Source organism: Anoplolepis gracilipes, chromosome 8 (assembly GCF_047496725.1).
Source record: "Anoplolepis gracilipes chromosome 8, ASM4749672v1, whole genome shotgun sequence".
NCBI lineage: Eukaryota > Metazoa > Arthropoda > Insecta > Hymenoptera > Formicidae > Anoplolepis > Anoplolepis gracilipes.
Window position 1 is genome coordinate 2,924,634 of NC_132977.1, and position 19,740 is coordinate 2,944,373.

The 19,740-nt window shown below is 24.6% G+C and overlaps 3 protein-coding genes across 5 annotated transcripts in view; 2 read left to right on the forward strand and 1 right to left on the reverse strand.

Moving 5' to 3' along the window:
• The window catches only part of Spri (Src homology 2 domain-containing protein sprint), a 328,447-nt gene that overhangs the window by 159,633 nt on the left and 149,074 nt on the right, over positions 1–19,740 (reverse strand). For 2 of the 3 annotated variants that reach the window (XM_072897991.1, XM_072897989.1), the window contains exon 1: positions 1,082–1,340. The exons of the other annotated variant lie outside the window; for it this stretch is intronic. The gene's annotated coding sequence lies outside the window, so the exon portion shown is untranslated. Of the gene's footprint in view, positions 1–1,081; positions 1,341–19,740 lie in introns of those variants that run through there. 3 annotated transcript variants of the gene reach the window in all.
• On the forward strand, positions 6,658–11,521 carry Obp5 (odorant binding protein 5). Its single transcript, XM_072898179.1, has 5 exons — positions 6,658–6,843; positions 7,594–7,672; positions 9,162–9,253; positions 9,696–9,807; positions 10,227–11,521. Exons 1-5 carry the CDS (start codon positions 6,778–6,780, stop codon positions 10,310–10,312), a joined length of 435 nt encoding a protein of 144 aa, XP_072754280.1. The 5' UTR covers positions 6,658–6,777; the 3' UTR covers positions 10,313–11,521.
• Positions 11,366–13,940, forward strand: LOC140668851 (general odorant-binding protein 19a-like). Its single transcript, XM_072898178.1, has 6 exons — positions 11,366–11,521; positions 12,172–12,253; positions 12,452–12,540; positions 13,029–13,140; positions 13,236–13,306; positions 13,737–13,940. Exons 1-6 carry the CDS (start codon positions 11,453–11,455, stop codon positions 13,752–13,754), a joined length of 441 nt encoding a protein of 146 aa, XP_072754279.1. The 5' UTR covers positions 11,366–11,452; the 3' UTR covers positions 13,755–13,940.

Sequence of the window (19,740 nt, forward strand, 5' to 3'; positions counted from 1 at the left end):
TATTATTTGTTATTATAATACATATTTGTTATTTTAATACCTATAATTATTCCATTATATTTGTTTTATTCACTAAATTAGAAATTTTGTAAAAAAAATTAATTTATTTTTTATATTTTTTAATTTTTATTTCATTTTTATTTTATTTTTACTTTACTCTTATTTTACTTTTTATTCTTGGGAGAAAAAGAAATATGCATTTTTTCTCAAGTAATTTCAGATTAATTATATAATTACTTAAGAAAAATGCACAAAACACACTTTTAAAACCAAGTAAAATAGTTTTATTTTTTTTTCTTTTACATTGATCAAATTTCATTTGCTGCTTCTTTGTTATTCTTTCTTTGTATAAGATTCTTTTTTTATGTTATTTTATATTTCTTTTATAATTTTGATTCCTATGTAATAGATATTTTCAATTTCGAACTTTATATTTATTATAATACAATTTATTATGATACAAATAAATTCAATTAACATAACACAAGCTGAAATATGATCGGAGCTATTTTCATCGTGCTCAATGGCACTTAATTAATAATGCACGAGCGTTTGCCGCTCGTTTGATTACGAAAGAAACGATGTTTGTGGTATAAGCTACTTGCATAATAATTAATGACATCATGCACGAGAGAATAATCATTTGCGAGAGGTGTTTATTTGCGTGTCTGTTGTAGAGGAATAAATTATGGAGATTTTGAACCGAAGCAATAACCTTTGAGTATAGAATCCAGTAAAGGGAATAATTTTCTTTTATTTTATTTCTCTTTAATTATTTCTCACAATTAGAAAAGTATTATTTAATTTATATTAAATAATTTATACTAAATTTAAAACAAAGAGAAATATATAAGATATATATATAATTAAACAAATTATATTGGATTAAGTTCTATTTAATAAAAAATTAAAAGCTTTTCCTTCTTATTGATTATATTTAATCATGTTAAAATAAATTGTTTTTTAACCGGAAAACCAGAAAAGATTGAAGATTAATAAAATCGTTAAGAAAACATAATATTGAAAATCACTTCACTAATTAATTAATTAAATTATAATACATATTGTAGCTACATGTTACCTAACACACAGTATCACACACTTGTACACTGTAATTGTCGTTTCTTCATTTTTATCACTTGTAGATTGTAGGACTCGTGAGAGACATAAAAAAAATATTCGAAGGATTAAAAACATATTTATTTTGCAATTAACAAGAATTGATTGTAATTTTGAAGAATTTTATACATCGCGACTTAAGAAGACGATTATTATTTTTAGTAGCGCGGACTTTGACAGGAAGGGACAACGACGCGAGAGCACGTATAGGGTCTCGGATACCACTGGTCCCAGCATTAACGCCATCAGCACCATCAACCGCCTTTAACCACCACCACCATCACCACCATCGCTGCCATTGAGCTGTGTTGGTACTAACTGACAACGACCTCAGATGCGTCTACGACTTTTATGAACAGATTGTTATATTGTAAATGTAACGTATGCATGCACACATACAAGATGCTCTCGGAGCGACCGCCTACCGTGATTTTCTCGACAACGGCTGACAATAGAAAAAAATGGCACAAGGAAAAGTTGAATGGAGTAATAATAACAATAACTCTTTCCGTGACCTCATTTAGAATGCAACAATGCATTCAAAACAAGAATGCACCGGAAAGATACAATTGAATTTGCACAAATCGATTCTTTTGAATAATCTGAAAGAGCTTTGCAAGATGTTTCAAATTACACATTTTATATGTTTAAGGAAATACTCAAAAGTCCGTCGTAAAATAAACATATTTTACATTGTTTTATTAAATGGTATTTGCTCACAATTTTAAGTTATCTTATTTCCAGAAATTACAAAAAAAGAAAAAATATTGCATTATAAAATATTATTATTAATGTTAAAATTAATAATTTTTAACATTTTAATACTCGAGATTGTCGAAAATTCGATATAGACAATTATTGCAAACAAAGGCAATTTCATAGACAAATAGTTCCTTCTTTCTATTAATTAGTGTCATTAATTAAATATAAAAAAAGAAATATATATAATATATAATAAAAAATATATTATAAGAATATATAATAAAAAAAAATAATTGAACTTGTGTTATATATTTTTAAATATTTTTATATCTCTTTTTATCTCTTTTTCTGTCACATCCTCTTGATAATGATGTTGACAAATCATCTTCATAAATTTATAAATATTAAAAAAGAAGATATAAAGAGAACTTATTGAAATATCCAACTTCAAAATAAAAAATTTTACGATTAGCATGAATTAAATGCATTTGTATTACATTAATAGCAAAATAATTAATTGTTATTAATTTCTTACATAAGCGCGTCATTCTTCATTACATGGTTAAACGTCGTTTCATTTCCGCTCGCAGTTCATTATTATCATACGCTAATTGAGGTTTCCTTTCAGAATGTGTTTATACTGAGATAAAACACTGTAGATAGAAACAATAATTTAATTAATGTTAATATATTAATGCTTTTGATGATATATGTATGTACAATATTTTATTATTATGCTATGTGTATATTATATTAATTAATTTTGAGTTTAAACACACATTTATCATTTGAATCATTTATTTCTGGAAATTACAAAAAAAGACTTTTCTTGTGTCGAATTAATAAAATGTTATTATATTATTAATTATTATTAATAAATAATTAATTAATAAATCTCTTTTAAAGAAAATTGTTTACGTGCTTTTATTTTTGCGCTTAGTTTTATCAGCTTTTTATTTATGTATATTAATAAAATTTAAATTACATGTTAGTAAATAAAAAAAAATATTTAACATTAATTATATAGTAAATAATACTTATATTAATATTATTGTAACTTTATTTATACTTTATTAATAATAAATGTAGATATAATCTATGTGAGTTAAACACGTGATAATTAACCGTTTATGAATTCTACAAATGTACAATTTAAGAAATTTTGATGATAATTTAGGAAACATAAGTGTCAAATATTGCTTTAAATTTTATAATCATTATAAAATGTACATCAAATAAATGGAACATTTTTTTCTATACTTACTTCTATAAAAAACATAAATAATCAAAATAAAACTGCAATGTTAGATTAATCAATATCAACTATACAAATTAGTTAAAAAAATTAAATCAATCGTATTTAATTTTTTCAATTTGTAACTTGCAACAAAACAAAGAAAAAACTGATAACTTATTGTATACATTTCTTAATTGCTCATTTATTTCATATTTTTACAGTTAAATGTTATTTATATTTAATAATAAGCAAAAAATTGATGTTTAACGAAAAAGAAATTATTGTAATTTTCATACAATTATATTTTTAGATGGACAGAATAAATATATATATATATATATATATCTGTGAATTGCGCCGGAATGTATGTTACCATGCACATTACCAACCACGCGGTTTAAATGTCAACCTAATGAACGGCGTCAATTAAGCAAATTACATTTAATAGTAATTCCTAAAAATAAATATTACTGTAACACGTCCCAAAATAATTAATATATAATTATATGTAAGTAATTTTTTCAAGTTTTTTCAAATTTTACTTTTCCTTAAAAAAAAGGAACAATGAAAAAATTATTTTTATTACTATACAATATACAAAAATTATATAAGAGAAAAAAGACATATAAATAATACATATTTTATATATAATAATATATATTTGACTATATATGAGCTTTGTTCTCAAGAATAGTTTACTAATTAATTACAAGGACAGTTAACTACATTGGATGATATAATGTGACATTCACGATGTACTGATTATAAAATCAACGAGATATTTTTGTTTTGGTACTCATTTGTGCATCGGGAAAACTTCGTTGAATCGCGTAATTAGTCGATAAAGATCGTCGAAAATAAATATACATTTGTATCTTGATGAAGGTTATTTATACAAATCAGTTATTCCTACCAATCCAAGTGGAACATTTGTAATTTGTTTATCACCTAGTAGCGTTTCGAAATACCGGAAGTGCGCACCATAATTATGCGGATGGAAAATCGACAGAGCAAGATATACATATGTATGTCGACATCATCGTTGATTTGTCACTTCCGTTTGCGAGGATAAAAGAAAAAAGAATATTATGATATCATTCTGAGGCCTTTGAACTCGGAATAAAATAAAGTCTATAATAAATAATGAAGTCTACTCCAAGTTCATGTTTTTCCGAACTACGTAAATATCATTAATTTAATTTAATTATTTAATTATTTAATTCGATCATAAAAATATAATGCAGATATTAAGATAAAATAATTAATAGATACATATACGTTGCACGAGATATTACATATTTTATGTTATAAGATGTCAAAATAAATTATAAAATAATTTCGTAAATTATTATTTTTATCAATAATAAATAAAAAATTATTCTTTAATACAATACAATTTTTTTATAATTTTACTTTAATAAAAAAACATCAACCCGAATTTAATAGTTTTAAAAGATGAATATAAGGTAAATAATTTTTTTCTTTTAAAGTTATATACCTAATAATCTTAGAAATTTGAAATTAAACAAAAAAAAATTTATTTATGTTTAATTTATATTACGTTTAATTGAATTGAATATTTCACAGTAGTATATATTCATTAATGATATAATTTATTAATCATTAAACATACTGTCTGTTTGTATTAGCTCTTTAAACAGTCTGTCAATGTCTTATATCATGTTATTTAAGAAACCTAAGATTGATGATATTCATAAAACATTTCATGAAACTGGTGGCATTGGCAGAGTAAAATGTCTGTGTAGATAAAAAACAGAAGAGGTACACGAGATTTCCACCAGATGCCATGCCTCGTATCATTACTGACCTACTATTACTTTAATTTAATAATTGGTTACATATTGTTTGATTATATGATAATTATATTCATGCCATTTTACATTTGTCACTGCTAAAAAATATTATATTTTATTATTCTCATCTGAAAATAAATTCCCCAAAAAATTATTTTTTATTCATATATTAATTTGCAAAATTAAAACAAAATGTCTTAATCTTCTAATTAATATAAGAAGTTCTTATTAATATTTTCTTCTTGAAACTCAAAAATGCAAATATCATTATTTATTAATATTCTATGATATAATTATGAATCATCAGACATCTCAACTTTTTTAAATTGCGTAGTACAATTAGTTTTTTAATAAAAAATAAAATCTTTTTCAATTTCACGAATTAATATCTTTTCTTCTCTTTTAATTATTTTTGACAGACTTCAAAGCGACTTATCAAGAGAAAGAGAATATTTCCGAAAGGATTAGGAAAAGATGAATTCAAACTTGGTTAAAATGAGACAAGGGCTGATCGACGGATCGGACGGGTCAAGTTTCTGGGTTTAATTGAATACTAATTAGCATTACAAAAGACCGGTCGGCGTCGAGGACACACAATCAATTCAAAGTGCCATCACACTTCGCTAAACTTTCGCTCATCAGCGCTTTGATCCTTGGTGTCATATCACGATTAATTTGCAATTCTCAAACATTCTTCAATTTCTTTTTCTCTACTCTATCATTTAAGATATTACGTATTAATATATAAAATAAAGTCTGTAATAAGTAATAAAGTCTACAAGTCCATAGTTATTTTTGTTACATACGTTTCATTAAATTAAATTAAATTAAATTATTTAATTCAATCATAAAAATATAATTCAGCTATTAAGATAAAATAATTATTAGATACATTACGTTTCACGAGATATTACATATTTTGTCATAAGATGTAAAGAAAAATTATAAAATAATTTCGTAAATTATTATGTTTTTAACATAACACCAATTTTTTACTATACTACTTTAATATTTTACAATTAATTACGTATTAATATATAAGTCATATTAATGTATGAGTCATAATATATTTCTCATAAAAGTATTTTTAACACTAAGATAAGAGGAGGAATTCTTTTAGATGACTGATTAAAAATAACAAAAACACTTATATAAATAGTTATATAAATTATAATAGTTTTGATATAATAACAAATGCAAATCTAGTATAAAATAAATAAAATCGTAACTACCAGATTTACAGAATTTAATCATTTAACTTTATTCTGTATTAAATATTAATATTCTGTATTAATACTGCATATTATTATTATTATTAGTTATTAATAAATTATTAATAAATATTATTATTAATATTAATATTAATAAATATTATTATTAATTATATTATTAATTATCAGCTTATATTATGCATTTCTTATTAAACTTTTTCAGAATTTTCCATCAAGATATTTTGTCTGCTTTACGTTATACATTACAAGATGTTTACGTGTATCTATTAAATACGCTATTATTTGTGCAATTATGAATGGGTTCACAGTTGAAAACATCGAACAATACGTATGTCATTACATATTGTTCATTACCGGTAATTACGTTTTAACCATCAGCTTCTATGTTTCTCTCTCTCTCTCTCTTTTTCTCTTGTTTTTGTTTTCTTTCGGTAAATCACGGAAGTTTCTTCCTTTATCTCGATGACATAAGGTACAAATTTCCTTCAAATTAATGCTATGAAATCAAATTTCTAAACAAGATCTCAACCCGATATATTAGTGGCAAATGATCTGTCGACAGTCGGAGTCTTTATAAAAGAACGATGAGAGCTAGTTATGACGCATTGACAGTTTCAAGAGTGTCGGCTTAAATTTATTTATATTTCCGTATAATTGAAAAATATATTATAAAATGTGCGCCCGCGTGTTAATCTGCATAATTATGATCGCGTTCTTCGCGATTAATCATACGGATGCTGTAAGTGTTCTATAAACCATTAAGTAATTTATTATAAAAAAGTCCATTTTTTAATAAATATTTAAATATAAATTAAGTCGGGAATTTGTGCCTAACTTGTATTAAAATTTCAGTTTTTATTTTATAATTTTAATCTCTAAGAAAGCATTATAGTTTTCCTTAAACCTCTCTGAGAAAATATTGCCATAATTGATAAAAAATATAAAAGAATTAATAAAACTCAACAAATTTTAAAATATATCTTAAAAATTTTGAGAAAAAAGCAATTTTTTAGATCATATCTTTATTAAAAATAATTTAGATCGTGTATATGAGAAAAACTTTTTATTAATTTCTCAATAAAAAGACAGTATATCCGTCATACTTTTTTAAAAAATTTTTAAATTAATTTTTTTAAATTGATTTTTCTTTAATCGAAATGTCATAGAAGATTTTTATCAACAATTATCAAGTTTTTTTCACATTGAAGAATATAATCATTTGGTTTCTTTTACTAACTTCAAAATTATGATACATCGATATTCTTACTAAAAAAAATCAATTTCAAGTTGAAATAAGTGTTATTAAAAAATAATGCATGAAAGATACTCTTATATGCGTATAAAAATATTTTTCTTATCAAAAGAAAATTAAACATATTTAATGTATCATTCTTCTTATGTAATATATTATAAGCTATTTATTTCTCAAACCGGAAACATACAAAACATATATATATATATTTATTTATTTTATTATTATATATTGTAGGTGTTGACAATGGAACAGATTCAGAAAACTGCGATGACTCTGCGAAACACATGTGTAACTAAAAGCCACGCAGATCCCGGTGAGTTATTCAAGTATTCTGAAAATTATTTTATGACACAGACACATGAATGATTCTGTAATTGTTTATCATTTTATTGTTAGCTGATATCATTAATTTACAAATTATTGATAAATATATCAATATAAATTTTTTAAATATAATCCGGTATTTCATAAAATAACATGCCGAGATCTAAAGAAAAGGAAGATTGATTCATTATTATATTTATTATCTATTATTGTTATATATTTATTAAGTATTGAGAGTTACATATAATAAAAAAAATATTAAAACTTAGTTAAAAAGAAATACTTACGTAAATCAATTGATATACGCACAATTATTTCTCTGTAATTAATGCTTTATCAGAACTAATATTACTCTCTTAACCCACTTGTTTATTAAATTTATAGTTTGTTTATGTTTATTGTGCTAAATCAGGAAGAATCGAGGGATCTCATATGAGGAGGAAAGTCCAAATGTTTTATTTTTTAAAACTATTTTTGCTAAATTAATATAATATAAATAGCATTAATAAAAATGTAATAATATTACGTTATTCTATGCATTTATAAATTTCTAAATCTGCTACATATTGCGTTTTTTATTTTTTTCATTACTTTTATCATGTTTCTGCATTTTTTAAATATCGATTTTAAATATCAATTTCTCAAACTAAAATTTTTTAACGTTTCTGAGAAGTAAGAATTCAATTTCAAGTATTATTGTCAAAACTCAAAATATTTAATAAATATACCTGTGAAAATATTCTTTTATTTTGAACTTTTAATTAGAATCTAAAAATAAAATACATTATTTTGTTTAAATAATTCCATTATTTGAAATGTAAATAGAGAGGGAAGACATAAATTACATGCTAATTAATTGATAAAAACATTATGCTAATTAACTAATAAATAAGAAAATAATAAATAATAAAAATTTAATAAATTAATAAATTAACAAAAATAAGAAGAATAAATAATAAAATAATAAAAATAAAAATAAAAAGGAAATTGAAAAGACTTAATACTTGAAAAATGAAGTAATAAAAGTAGATGTACGAAAACACGTGTGACTTCACTCGCGATTGCAGCAATCTCTGGTTTAATTCTTATTTGCGTCTTCCGGATATGATGCGATTTGTGTTAAATGCTATTGTTTAGCGTACTGTATTTTCCTTGCAAGTAAGAAATGTGTTATACAGTGTATATCCGTGAGTTTCATAATAATTTCAAATAGAATTAATTTTTCTATTTTTTTAACTGCTCTGAAGTTCTAACTGTTCTTTAGTAAATCATTTATATAATGATATAATTGACAAAACATATTGCTCAATTAAATTGTAAATAATGATCTCTTATTTTGCTGGATATCTGTTTCTATTTAAAATAGAAATGACCATCCATGATTTTTATTTGAAATATTGTAATAAAAAATATTTGTTGATTTTTACTCTTATTATATACAATCAGAATAAGAATTTTTAATTTTTTTCCATTTGTAGGAGCTGTTGAAGGAATGCAAACAGGCAACTTTCCGGATGACGATCAAAAATTAAAATGCTACACACTTTGTATAATGAAAGCGATGCGAACTGTAAGAAGTGTTGTAATTAATTAATTAGTACAAAAAAACCAACATACGTATCAACTTTGGTTTTCAAGAGATATATCTCCTTCATTAAAATAGTTACCATTTTCGAACTTATTCAATAGAGGAATATTATTTTATTACAAAAATTTTAATTCTATTAATTGTTTTGGTTTTTTCATCTTTCATGCAGTATTCAAGAATCTATTCAAAATTATTTCAAATATTACACATTACAATATTCTAAATAATATTAATTTTCTAACTTTTTTTTTATTGTATACATTTATATATTTTATATATTTATAACTTCTCTTCTCTATCTATTTTTCTTTTTAAATTATAATTATTAAAAATATATCTATATAATAATAGCGTCAGGTTTGTGATAATTTAATCTATATTATTAAGAGAATTGCTAACATAAATATTTTTTCTTATAATCAAGTGGAAGAATGGGCGCATAGATGAAAACATGATGGTTAAACAGATGGATTTAATGATGCCTCCCGAAATGGCAGAGCCCCTGAAAGCAAGTACAGTTACGTGCGCAAAACAACGTAAGTATATTTTAATGATACAAAAATCAATATAAAGTTTTACTAAAAGAAATAAGCGCGGTTGCAAGATAATTACAAAATCAACACGTATGCTGCTTTTCTAATTTTAATGTAAAAATTGATTTAAAAATTCAGACACATTTTGTATTAGATAAAAAAAAATTTTTCGTCGTAAACTTGTTTGCGATTTCTTACAAAACTTGCTTTATCAAATTAATTTTGCAATAATATCAATTTTAAATAAAATAAAATTATATTTGTATATTTTACAACAATTTATATATCAATATAACAAATATCGATTTACGCATTATTGCGAATTATTATATTATAAATTAATTTACTTAAGTTAATTGACCGAAATGATATAAACAAAAAAAAGTTAAGAGTTTTTTATGAATGTTTTCTTTCTCTCGCAGCTCCTGCTGGCGACGATTGTGAAACGACTTATCAGTTTGTGAAATGCGGTTATATAACAGATAAGGATCATTTCTTCTTTCCTTAGTTGAATGCAGATAAGTTTGGAAAAATAACGTGATTACATGAAACGAAAAATTCTAATTATTTGTAGCGATATACGTAACATAAAAGTCACGAGAAAAATATATAATATAAAAAAAAATTATACAAAATTTGTGGAATTATATGTGAACAAATAGATTACGATAAGGTGTAATAACTTATAAAAAAAATATGCAATATTATATATGTATGCGTTAGTGCGTTATTATAATTAACAAGTAATTTATCTTAAGTGAAGTAGTTTAAAATTTCATAGTCAAAACGTTTTGAAAACGACATAAATAGTTGCACAATCTCAACATATCTTTGTTTAAAATTATAATTTTCGAAACAAAGTGCCCTACAAAAATACATGAAATTTTCAGAGAAAAATTCCCCAACAAATTATTATACTTTTCCTGAAAATTTTAATAAAGGTACAATAAATTATCAAACTATATACATACACACACACTTATATCAATATAATTAATAGTTACTAAATATTTAATTAAAGATATTTAAATAAAGAATACCTAAATTAAAAAATATTTAAGAATATTAAAAAATACTTAAATATAAAAGAATATTTAAATAAAGAAACTTGGAATGCACACAACGTAGAAGAAAAAAAGTTTAATTATTGTAAAAAAAAATAAAAATTATGAATATATAATAGATGATGAAAACTAAGGATAAAAAATGAATGTTATAACCGCTAAAAATCGCAATTAATCACAAATGCAATTTTTAAAAGAATTTTATTTTCATGTTTTTCCAACGAGAATCTCGGAAATCTGTTTCCTTATGTACCTTGCATCATCCTGAATGTCTAATAATCTAGCATCAACGACGCACTTACACAATGTTATGATCATCTGACTTTTGAGAATGATAATAAGCCTCCAGGTTTTACTATTAGCGTTAAGTGTCGCTAATTATGTCAACTAACACAGTAATTTAGGCGTGTTAGGCTATGCCACCTCAAGTAATGTTCAGATTGAGGGTTCTCCCCCTAGGTTTTTATTTCATTTCCGTATATAAAAGTAGACAGATTTGTTTCACACGCGATTTGCAAAGGTCTAGTTCAGTTGCGATCCACTCAGGACTAGAATAAAAAAAAGATAAAATCACAGAGAGAAGGATGAAGGGTGCTAGTGTGAGCTTTTTCATCTTATTTGTGCTAATGGTGAATTTGCAGAATACTGCAAGTGTAAGTTTCACGAGAAGAGTTTTAAAAGAAATGCGCATAATTGCAGCAGAAATACATAAAAGAATTTAAAAATTATATTTGCAACATATATATTATTATATTTAGTATAGTAAATTATTTTTTGCTAATTAATATTCTTAATGTAATTAACGGTTTTCACAAATAACGCAAGAAATAAATGTCTTGCATTGCTTTTATTTATACAATCTAAAAATTCAAAAAATCATAAAGCAACATTAAAGATTTAATATAAAAATTTTTTAAATTATATCTTTAAAAGATAAAAATAAAGAAAAAATAATTTTTTTACTTGTGGAAAAAATGACAATAATTTATTTTTCAATTGTTAATATTTTTAACATTCTTTTGCTGTTATTTTAATATATAATTTCCGTATACATTATCCAAGAAAATTACAAGATTTTTTTCAACAATATTGAATTTATTCCAAAGGTTAATAATTAAAAAAAAGTTAAAATATATATATATAATTAAATATTAATAAAATATTAATAACATTTTTAAATTATTGTGTATAAAAAAATAAAAAATGTATTTATTATTGCACTTATTATTCAAGTTAAAAACTAATTTAGATATTAAAATGTTTTTTTTCTCTGATCACCATTAGGCCATTTTTGTTTGTGTAGAAAAAATATTCTTTGGATGAAATTAAAGTCGCTCTGAAGCCAGTGAGAGATATCTGCATTGAAAGGGTTCGCGTTGATCCAAGTATGTAATAAAAATGTATCAATAAAACTAGTTACTTGCGCACATCTCGAAATCGCCAAGAATCAAAATTTATACATATGTGTGTTTATATTTCAAAACATATGTGGATTAAAAATAAATAATTCAGAAACTACAGTAAAAATAGAATGAAATTTTAATAATAAAAATAATAAAATCCCAACATCTATTTGTGCATAGAAATGATTGATGACGCAAACAATGGTAAATTTGTGCCCGATCGAAAACTGCAGTGTTATTACAAATGTTTGTTTTTGATGATAAAAGTCGTAAGTAAAATTTCAATATTTTATTTTTAACAATCTCAGTATTTCAATATTTTATTTTTAACAATCTCTCTCTCTCTCTCTCTCTCTCTCTCTCTTTTTCTCTTTCTTTTCATAATTTTGTGTTTAAATCGATAACTTGAAGAAAGAAAACTAAAGATGTAATGATTTTTAATTATATAATTGTTTAACGATAAATGATTTTTAATTATATAATTGTTTTGAAAAATCAATTTCTTCCTTTAATTGTGTAGAGCTTAAATAAAGCGATCATTTATGTCAGTCAAACGGTTTTAAATTTTATATTAGATAAGCTTGGTTTATTTCGTTAAAAGAAATATTTATATGATCGATATACAACTGTATTTAAACTTACTAGAATCTGTTCTTAAAAAAAATAATAATTTGATATTTGGAAGCAATTTATTTATTGACAACTTTAAAAAATAATTAAATCTAGAAGAATATAATTTGTCCTTTTTTATTTTTAGATGAAAAATGACAAAATAGTAGAGCAGGCACTCCTTAATATCGCGAACCTCATGTTAACCGATGATCTTGTGACTCCTGTTGTGAACGCATTGAACCATTGTCAATCAATTAGTAAGCAAAACATTTGCACACATAAAAACTAGACAAAAATATTTTTAAATAAACTTAATTATTTTAAGATGTTGTTATTTTTTTTTTATTTACAGCATTAAAGCCGTTAGATGGATGTGAATTAGCATACGAAGCGGTTAAATGCTTCCGTGACTATGATAATACGGTAATATTCAGATAATAATTTCATATATCTTTTGATAAGAAAATGATAATGATTGCGATTCTTAAGATTAAGCAAAAAAATATGAGAAAAGAAAATAAATTAATATTAGTTTTTCATTGAATTAAAATTTGTATAAAAATCTTTTTTCTTAAGAATAAATAATACATCATTATATTTATAAAAAAAAACTGAATTCAAACTATTACACTATTACTTTTAGTCTAAAAATGAAAACAACAAGCTATCCTATGTGTATCTTTTAAATTAAAATTATATAAAAATTTAGTTTTATTTATACTTAAAATTTATATATAACTTTCTTTCTCTCTTGTTTTAAAATTAAAGATATAATGTTTTCAATATAAAATAAATCATTTTAAAGTTTATAAAATCTTTCTAGAAATCTAACTAAAATATTTCGCTTTTACAGCTTGTTCTTTTCCCGTGATGACATCACTATCGAGCCTCCAGTTCATTTAGATCATTCTGGAAGCGATTTTTACTCAACTTATTAAAGTAACACGAGGATTACAGCAGAATATGCATTATTCATTAAAAAAAATTCTAAATCGAAAGAAATGATTCCAACTGTATCACGAATACATATTAATAAAATAAAGTTTGCGTCATAATATGTCTACACCTTTTATTCTTTACAACTTTTTTTTCGAGAAAATATTTAACCATATTTTATACTAATTTAGACATTATATTTAATTACAGTACAGTTTCGAAGCGTTATTTACTAAAGACAATATTCAAATGTGATATTTCGAAGTATTTATAAATTTTGATAAGAAAAAGTTAACGTAAATACACATTAAATATTATTAATAATAGCCGATTGTGAACAGATTGTCTAGCGATTTAATGATACATATTATCCATAAATATGTAATTTATTTATGGATTCGATAAAGTTATAAAAATAATCTGAACTTGATTATTGCTTATTATTGCATTGCGACATCAATTATTATTTATTTCTATTTAAAGTTTAAGAACCACTTCAATCGAGCTTGCTAAGAAAGAAATCGAAAAGAAGGAAAAGGAAAGCGAACTCATCGAAGTAGCCTTTAACATATGACTGATTAAACATATTTCTGTCATGAGTAGGAGACAACTAATAATAGTAAGATTCAGATAAGAGAAACATTCTTCTTATATGTTTTCTTATTCTCCTAGCTTAAGCAAATATAAAAATCTTGAGGTTTGTTTTGTCCAACGAAAAAACTTAAGAATTTCTTGATGTTAAGACATCTCTGCTCGTTCTCGGTGAGTCCCCAGAATATTTAAAAAGAAAGTTCGAAAATAATATAATTGAGCCAACGAGACTTATAAACGACTCGTTCGATCTGCCCTTTTATAACTATTTTTTGGTTAACTTTGATTCATAATTTCTATAAATACCAATCACGACATAGACGCATAACAGTGTAAAGAGGAAAATCTTTCGTAAAGATAGAATCAAATGAACCTCTCAGAATATTCAAAGAATAGCAGGATGAAACTTCTCGTGCTTGTTGCATGTGTATTGACCATTGCTATGAGTAGAAAGCAAATTAATAAAATATTCATTTTTTCACATTTAATACTTAGAAAATATTAAATTTTTCTTAAATTTAATTTTGAATTTTTCTAGTACATATGTTACAACATATTTAATTAAGAAACTCTAATTTCATATAAATAATTATTTTTTAAAAGAAAAACATATATTTTAATAACTAATTTTATTAGAAATATTTATTTGGCTGGTCAAATGGCTTTCATTCATTAATTTTTGTTCAAATGCTATTTTTCTAGGTAAGCATTTGTCTAAACATTATTTAGAAAAATAGAAATAACAATTATTTTGTAAAGCAAAAATAGTGGATATTTAAAAATAAATATTTTAGTGTGTTTAAAAATATATTATCAATACATTGATATTTTTTATTATTTTATTTATTACTCCTATGCAAACAATACAATACATAGTCTTATTTTAAAATACATAATATATATTATATAAAAAAATAAAAACCTCACAATATTAATTAATAACAAATTTAAAAAGCAAGTGATAGTTTATGATAAATATGTTTTATTGCAGAAATTTTCTTCTTATGCTTTCTTAAATTAAAATTTTTTTTGTTTCATCAATTAACTGATTAAAAAGAATAATACTAGTAGTAGACATTATCTTCTTCCGATATAAGAACTCCGTATCCGTTATTCTCCTCATCATCATCTTCGACGTGGATCATTCAATACTATCTTCTCTGTTATTCTTTTCTTCTTGCTCTTGTTGAAATCTTGTGAAAATCTCGGAATCGAGCGTACTCACACTATCTTCGTCCACTTCGTTATTGTTATCGTCATCTAAAAATAACACAATATAAATATTTATCCACTATTTTTTTTAAAATTAGTATTTCTGCAGTACTTTCTTAAAATATGATTTTACCTCTTAGAGCGTTCGCCTCGTCACGATTTTCAATTAAAGGAAAAGGAGAAGAAGAACGTACACGAGCTCTTCCTAAAAATATGAAATTTAATATTAACATTTCATTAATATTTTTTGAATTGTCTGAACATCAATATCTAGCACTATCATAAACTTACGCAAAGGTCCAGCTTCAATTTCCTCCTCCACAGGACGTCTTAGTTTTAGAGGCGAGGAGCCACTATTAGAAAAATCATCTATAATTTTATGGAAAGAAAATTTATAATAATATAACAGGAGATTTAAAGATTTTAACGATAAATATTATATATTAACTTACCAACTGGTAAAGTTCGGCGGTAATTCACTAGGAGGAAAGCGATGAAACCTCCGATATCTTCTTTTTCCTCCTTTTCCATGACCAGCGCAATTCTAATATCTCACCAGCCGTGAGTAACATGCCGCGTATCACCGCAAAAATATCCTAACAGAAAATATCTCGCGGTTTCTATCGTTGGGTCAAGTTGTTTGCGATATAAGATGCACCGTCTAATAATTTTATAAACACGCGACATTTTTAGCTACTTTTGCTTCTCGTTCGCACACGACTATTTTCAACTAACACTATCGATCTATCGAATGTAGCAGAAGTAAGTCCGGAAACTTCTTTCGTGAAAAGACGAAAATATAGTGATTTTTCTTTCGCAAAGCAAGCAATTTATATAGGTTTTTCCACTTCTTTTATAAAAAGGCGGCTACAAAAATTACCAATTTTTTATAGCATACGCCTTATTTTGGAAAAGAAAGAGGGTTACACAGTACGCTTCTTAGGGTTTATTGTTCCATCGAATTGCCCTCTTTTACAAGCAAGCAAGGTGCTAATAAAAAATTTTTAGTTACGTCGAAGCTCACTAATTTTCAGTTGCGTCCATTTCTAGACAAAGCGTTATAAAATGATTTATGAATTATTATCTATTTGCCCAACCTTTGAGAAAGTCCGAGAGAACCCTTTTGAATAGGAAAAAATTCAGGTAGGAAAAAATCTCAGAAAAAATTCGGGTTGGATTATTATAAAAGAATTTATAACTTGTTGTTTTTTTTTTATTTTTTTTTATTACAAATTGTATACAATATGTTTGTCACAAATTTAGGTCTCTATCAATTTATGAAAAATCCTGTCATAAACTTTTTTATTATTATTATTTTCTTTAACCGATTTTTTTTTTCTTAAACATTGGTTGCGGAATATGCCGCGCCAATGTGTCAGTTGTAAAAATACTTTTGCTTATTATGTTATTCAAATTTAATCAGATTTTTAGATCTTTCTCGATGTTTATCGAACAGATTTCAATATGAAAAATCCTGATTTTTCGCGATTGTTAATTACGCGCGCGCAAGTTATTCTTCCACTTTTCAGATTTTGAGACTATATAAATTGCGCGACATCGCTCGTCTATGTTCACTCGAGTCTGCATCGTCAAAGTTTTAATTCGAGATAACGAATGCGAAAAATGACAACAATAATGACCTTTCAAAAGTGGAGATTTCAAGTTTTAAAATCCTTCTCTTAAATTTAGACTTTGTTCATTTTTAGCAAAGCTACATTTGACTGAATTTTGTCTTTTTTATTTTTAATTTAAGTGTTCCGCCAATTTTTCTGAGGATTGTATAAATATTAAGTATGTTATATTAAGTTATTATAGATCACACTATATATATATATATATATATATATATGTATTTGTATATATATGTATATGTTTCATTGCTTTCTAGATCAGCGAAAACAATATGATAAAAGTGCCTGAGATTGTAAGATATTTCAATTCTGTCGTCTCCATAAATGAGATGCATAAAGTCGTCTTTTTGTCTGATTCACGGCAATCAACATAAACATTTCATCTTATTTTTTATAAGCTTTATTAATAAACATTTTTCCAAATTTTTATACACATATATATGTAACACAATATTATAATTCAATGTTTTAATATTTAAATTATTTTGATATAATCATTTGAGATATATATATATATATGAAACCCTTGATATATATATATGAAATTGAAACGTGCATAGGGCACATATTTTACTTGCTGTATTTTAAAAAGTAGATTCTCATTTTTCAGAATTCTATAACCCCTCTTTACCCCTGTAAAGAGATGTAGGCGAGAAACTCGCCCCGATATTTTTGCGAGAAAAATTAATTTCGAATGAAATTTACGCATTAACATCCGCGTAAGGCTCCTATTGCCAAGTTGATAGTTACTTGTTTGTAAATATTGAGAGCCTTATTTATTCGAAATATAAAATTATAGTATTTTGAAAAGGTCTCAAAAATGGTTATAGAAATATACAATAAAAAATATGGGATTCCGTTTGAAAAATTCAAGATGACATTGTCCCGACGCCATCCATCTTAAGGTCAAATTGATGAAAACCAGTAAATGCGTAGACTTTTTTTAAACCGTATAACTTTTATCTGAAACATTTTTTTATAAAACTTATTTTTTTTCGAGATATTTTGGCGCCCCTGTTTTTTTTCCATATCCTACATTACATAAGTTATATACATATTATACTATAATCTTTAATGTATTAATATGGTATGTGTTAATATTATTCGTTGATTTCTAAGATAAGATATTAAAAAATTTTCTTTTTCTAGTAAAGGACCCAGATGGATATACGAGCAACGAAATACAATTACTTGCAAGAATACAATGCTTATTACACTACCTACCAATGCTTCATGAAAACTAAATAAACTGGAATGGACGGAAGAAACTATTATATCAGATCATGTAAGTTGTAGAAAGAAAAGAAACATATATATTTATACATATAAAATATCTACAATAATTATAATATATACATATATATATATATATATATATATATATATATATATATATATACCGAGAGGAGACGGCTCCGTTTGCCTACATTCCCAATTGCTAACTATTTCGTTTGCACACAACATTTTGCCCACAGCTTCAATTGCCAACATTTATACACACACACACACACACACACACATATATATATATATATATATATGTATATATATACGTATTATTGTGCACATGAAAAAATTGAAAATAAAAAAGTACAATTGCACACATGTCACTATTACACACGTACACACTGTACGTACACACGACATTATTGTACACATTTTTGACGATTTCTAAAATCTTTTTAAAACATAAAAAAATTTTCTTTTTTACAGCGTTTCTTTTCCCGTGACGATACACTCTCGAACTTCTAGCCCATTTAGATAATTCTGGAAACGATTTGAACGTATAGAAATAACGAGAGGACTTTATTACAGCAGAGTATGAATTACTCATTGAAAAAATTTAAAAATCGAAATAAATGATTCCAAATATATTACAAATACATATTAATTTAATAAATTTTACATCAAAATTTGTCTTCACTTTTTATTCTTTAACACTGAGAAAAATATCCGATTAAAATTGATTGGAAAATCCATTAAAAAAGTAACAAAGGGATAAAAGAACAACTTCAAAATTTTAATATTCACTCAAGGTAGGTTAATAAGAAAACACCCAATGAGAATGTTTCTCTTATCTTACTTTTGTCACTAATTGTCTCTGACTCAGTAAAAAAATATGTGTAATCAGTCGTATGTTAAGGACTAGTTCGATTTCTAATAACGACATACGTGTGTGTGTGTGTTATAATAAAAGAAAAAAAAAATAAAAAAGTATATGATTGATAATGCGGTCGATAAAATAAAAATTACTGTCCTCTGTCCATCGCATTACCATTAGGAATAATCAAACATAAAATATTTATCCTAGATCGATTTGTTACATCACTACAAAATTTCTATCTAATTTATGTATATAATTATATATATATAATTATATATAAATATATATTATATATATAATTATATATATATATATATATATATATATATATATATATATATATATATATATATATATATATATATATGAGGCATCTAATAAAG

Excerpts from the sequence above, each read along its gene's own strand:
- Obp5 (XM_072898179.1), top strand. The coding sequence starts at position 6,778 with ATGTGCGCCCGCGTGTTAATCTGCATAATTATGATCGCGTTCTTCGCG. Across the intron at positions 6,844-7,593 it reads CGATTAATCATACGGATGCT|GTGTTGACAATGGAACAGAT; the intron begins GTAAGTGTTCTA and ends TATATATTGTAG. Across the intron at positions 7,673-9,161 it reads TAAAAGCCACGCAGATCCCG|GAGCTGTTGAAGGAATGCAA; the intron begins GTGAGTTATTCA and ends TTCCATTTGTAG.
- LOC140668851 (XM_072898178.1), top strand. The coding sequence starts at position 11,453 with ATGAAGGGTGCTAGTGTGAGCTTTTTCATCTTATTTGTGCTAATGGTG. Across the intron at positions 11,522-12,171 it reads ATTTGCAGAATACTGCAAGT|AAAAAATATTCTTTGGATGA; the intron begins GTAAGTTTCACG and ends TTGTTTGTGTAG. Across the intron at positions 12,254-12,451 it reads AAGGGTTCGCGTTGATCCAA|AAATGATTGATGACGCAAAC; the intron begins GTATGTAATAAA and ends ATTTGTGCATAG.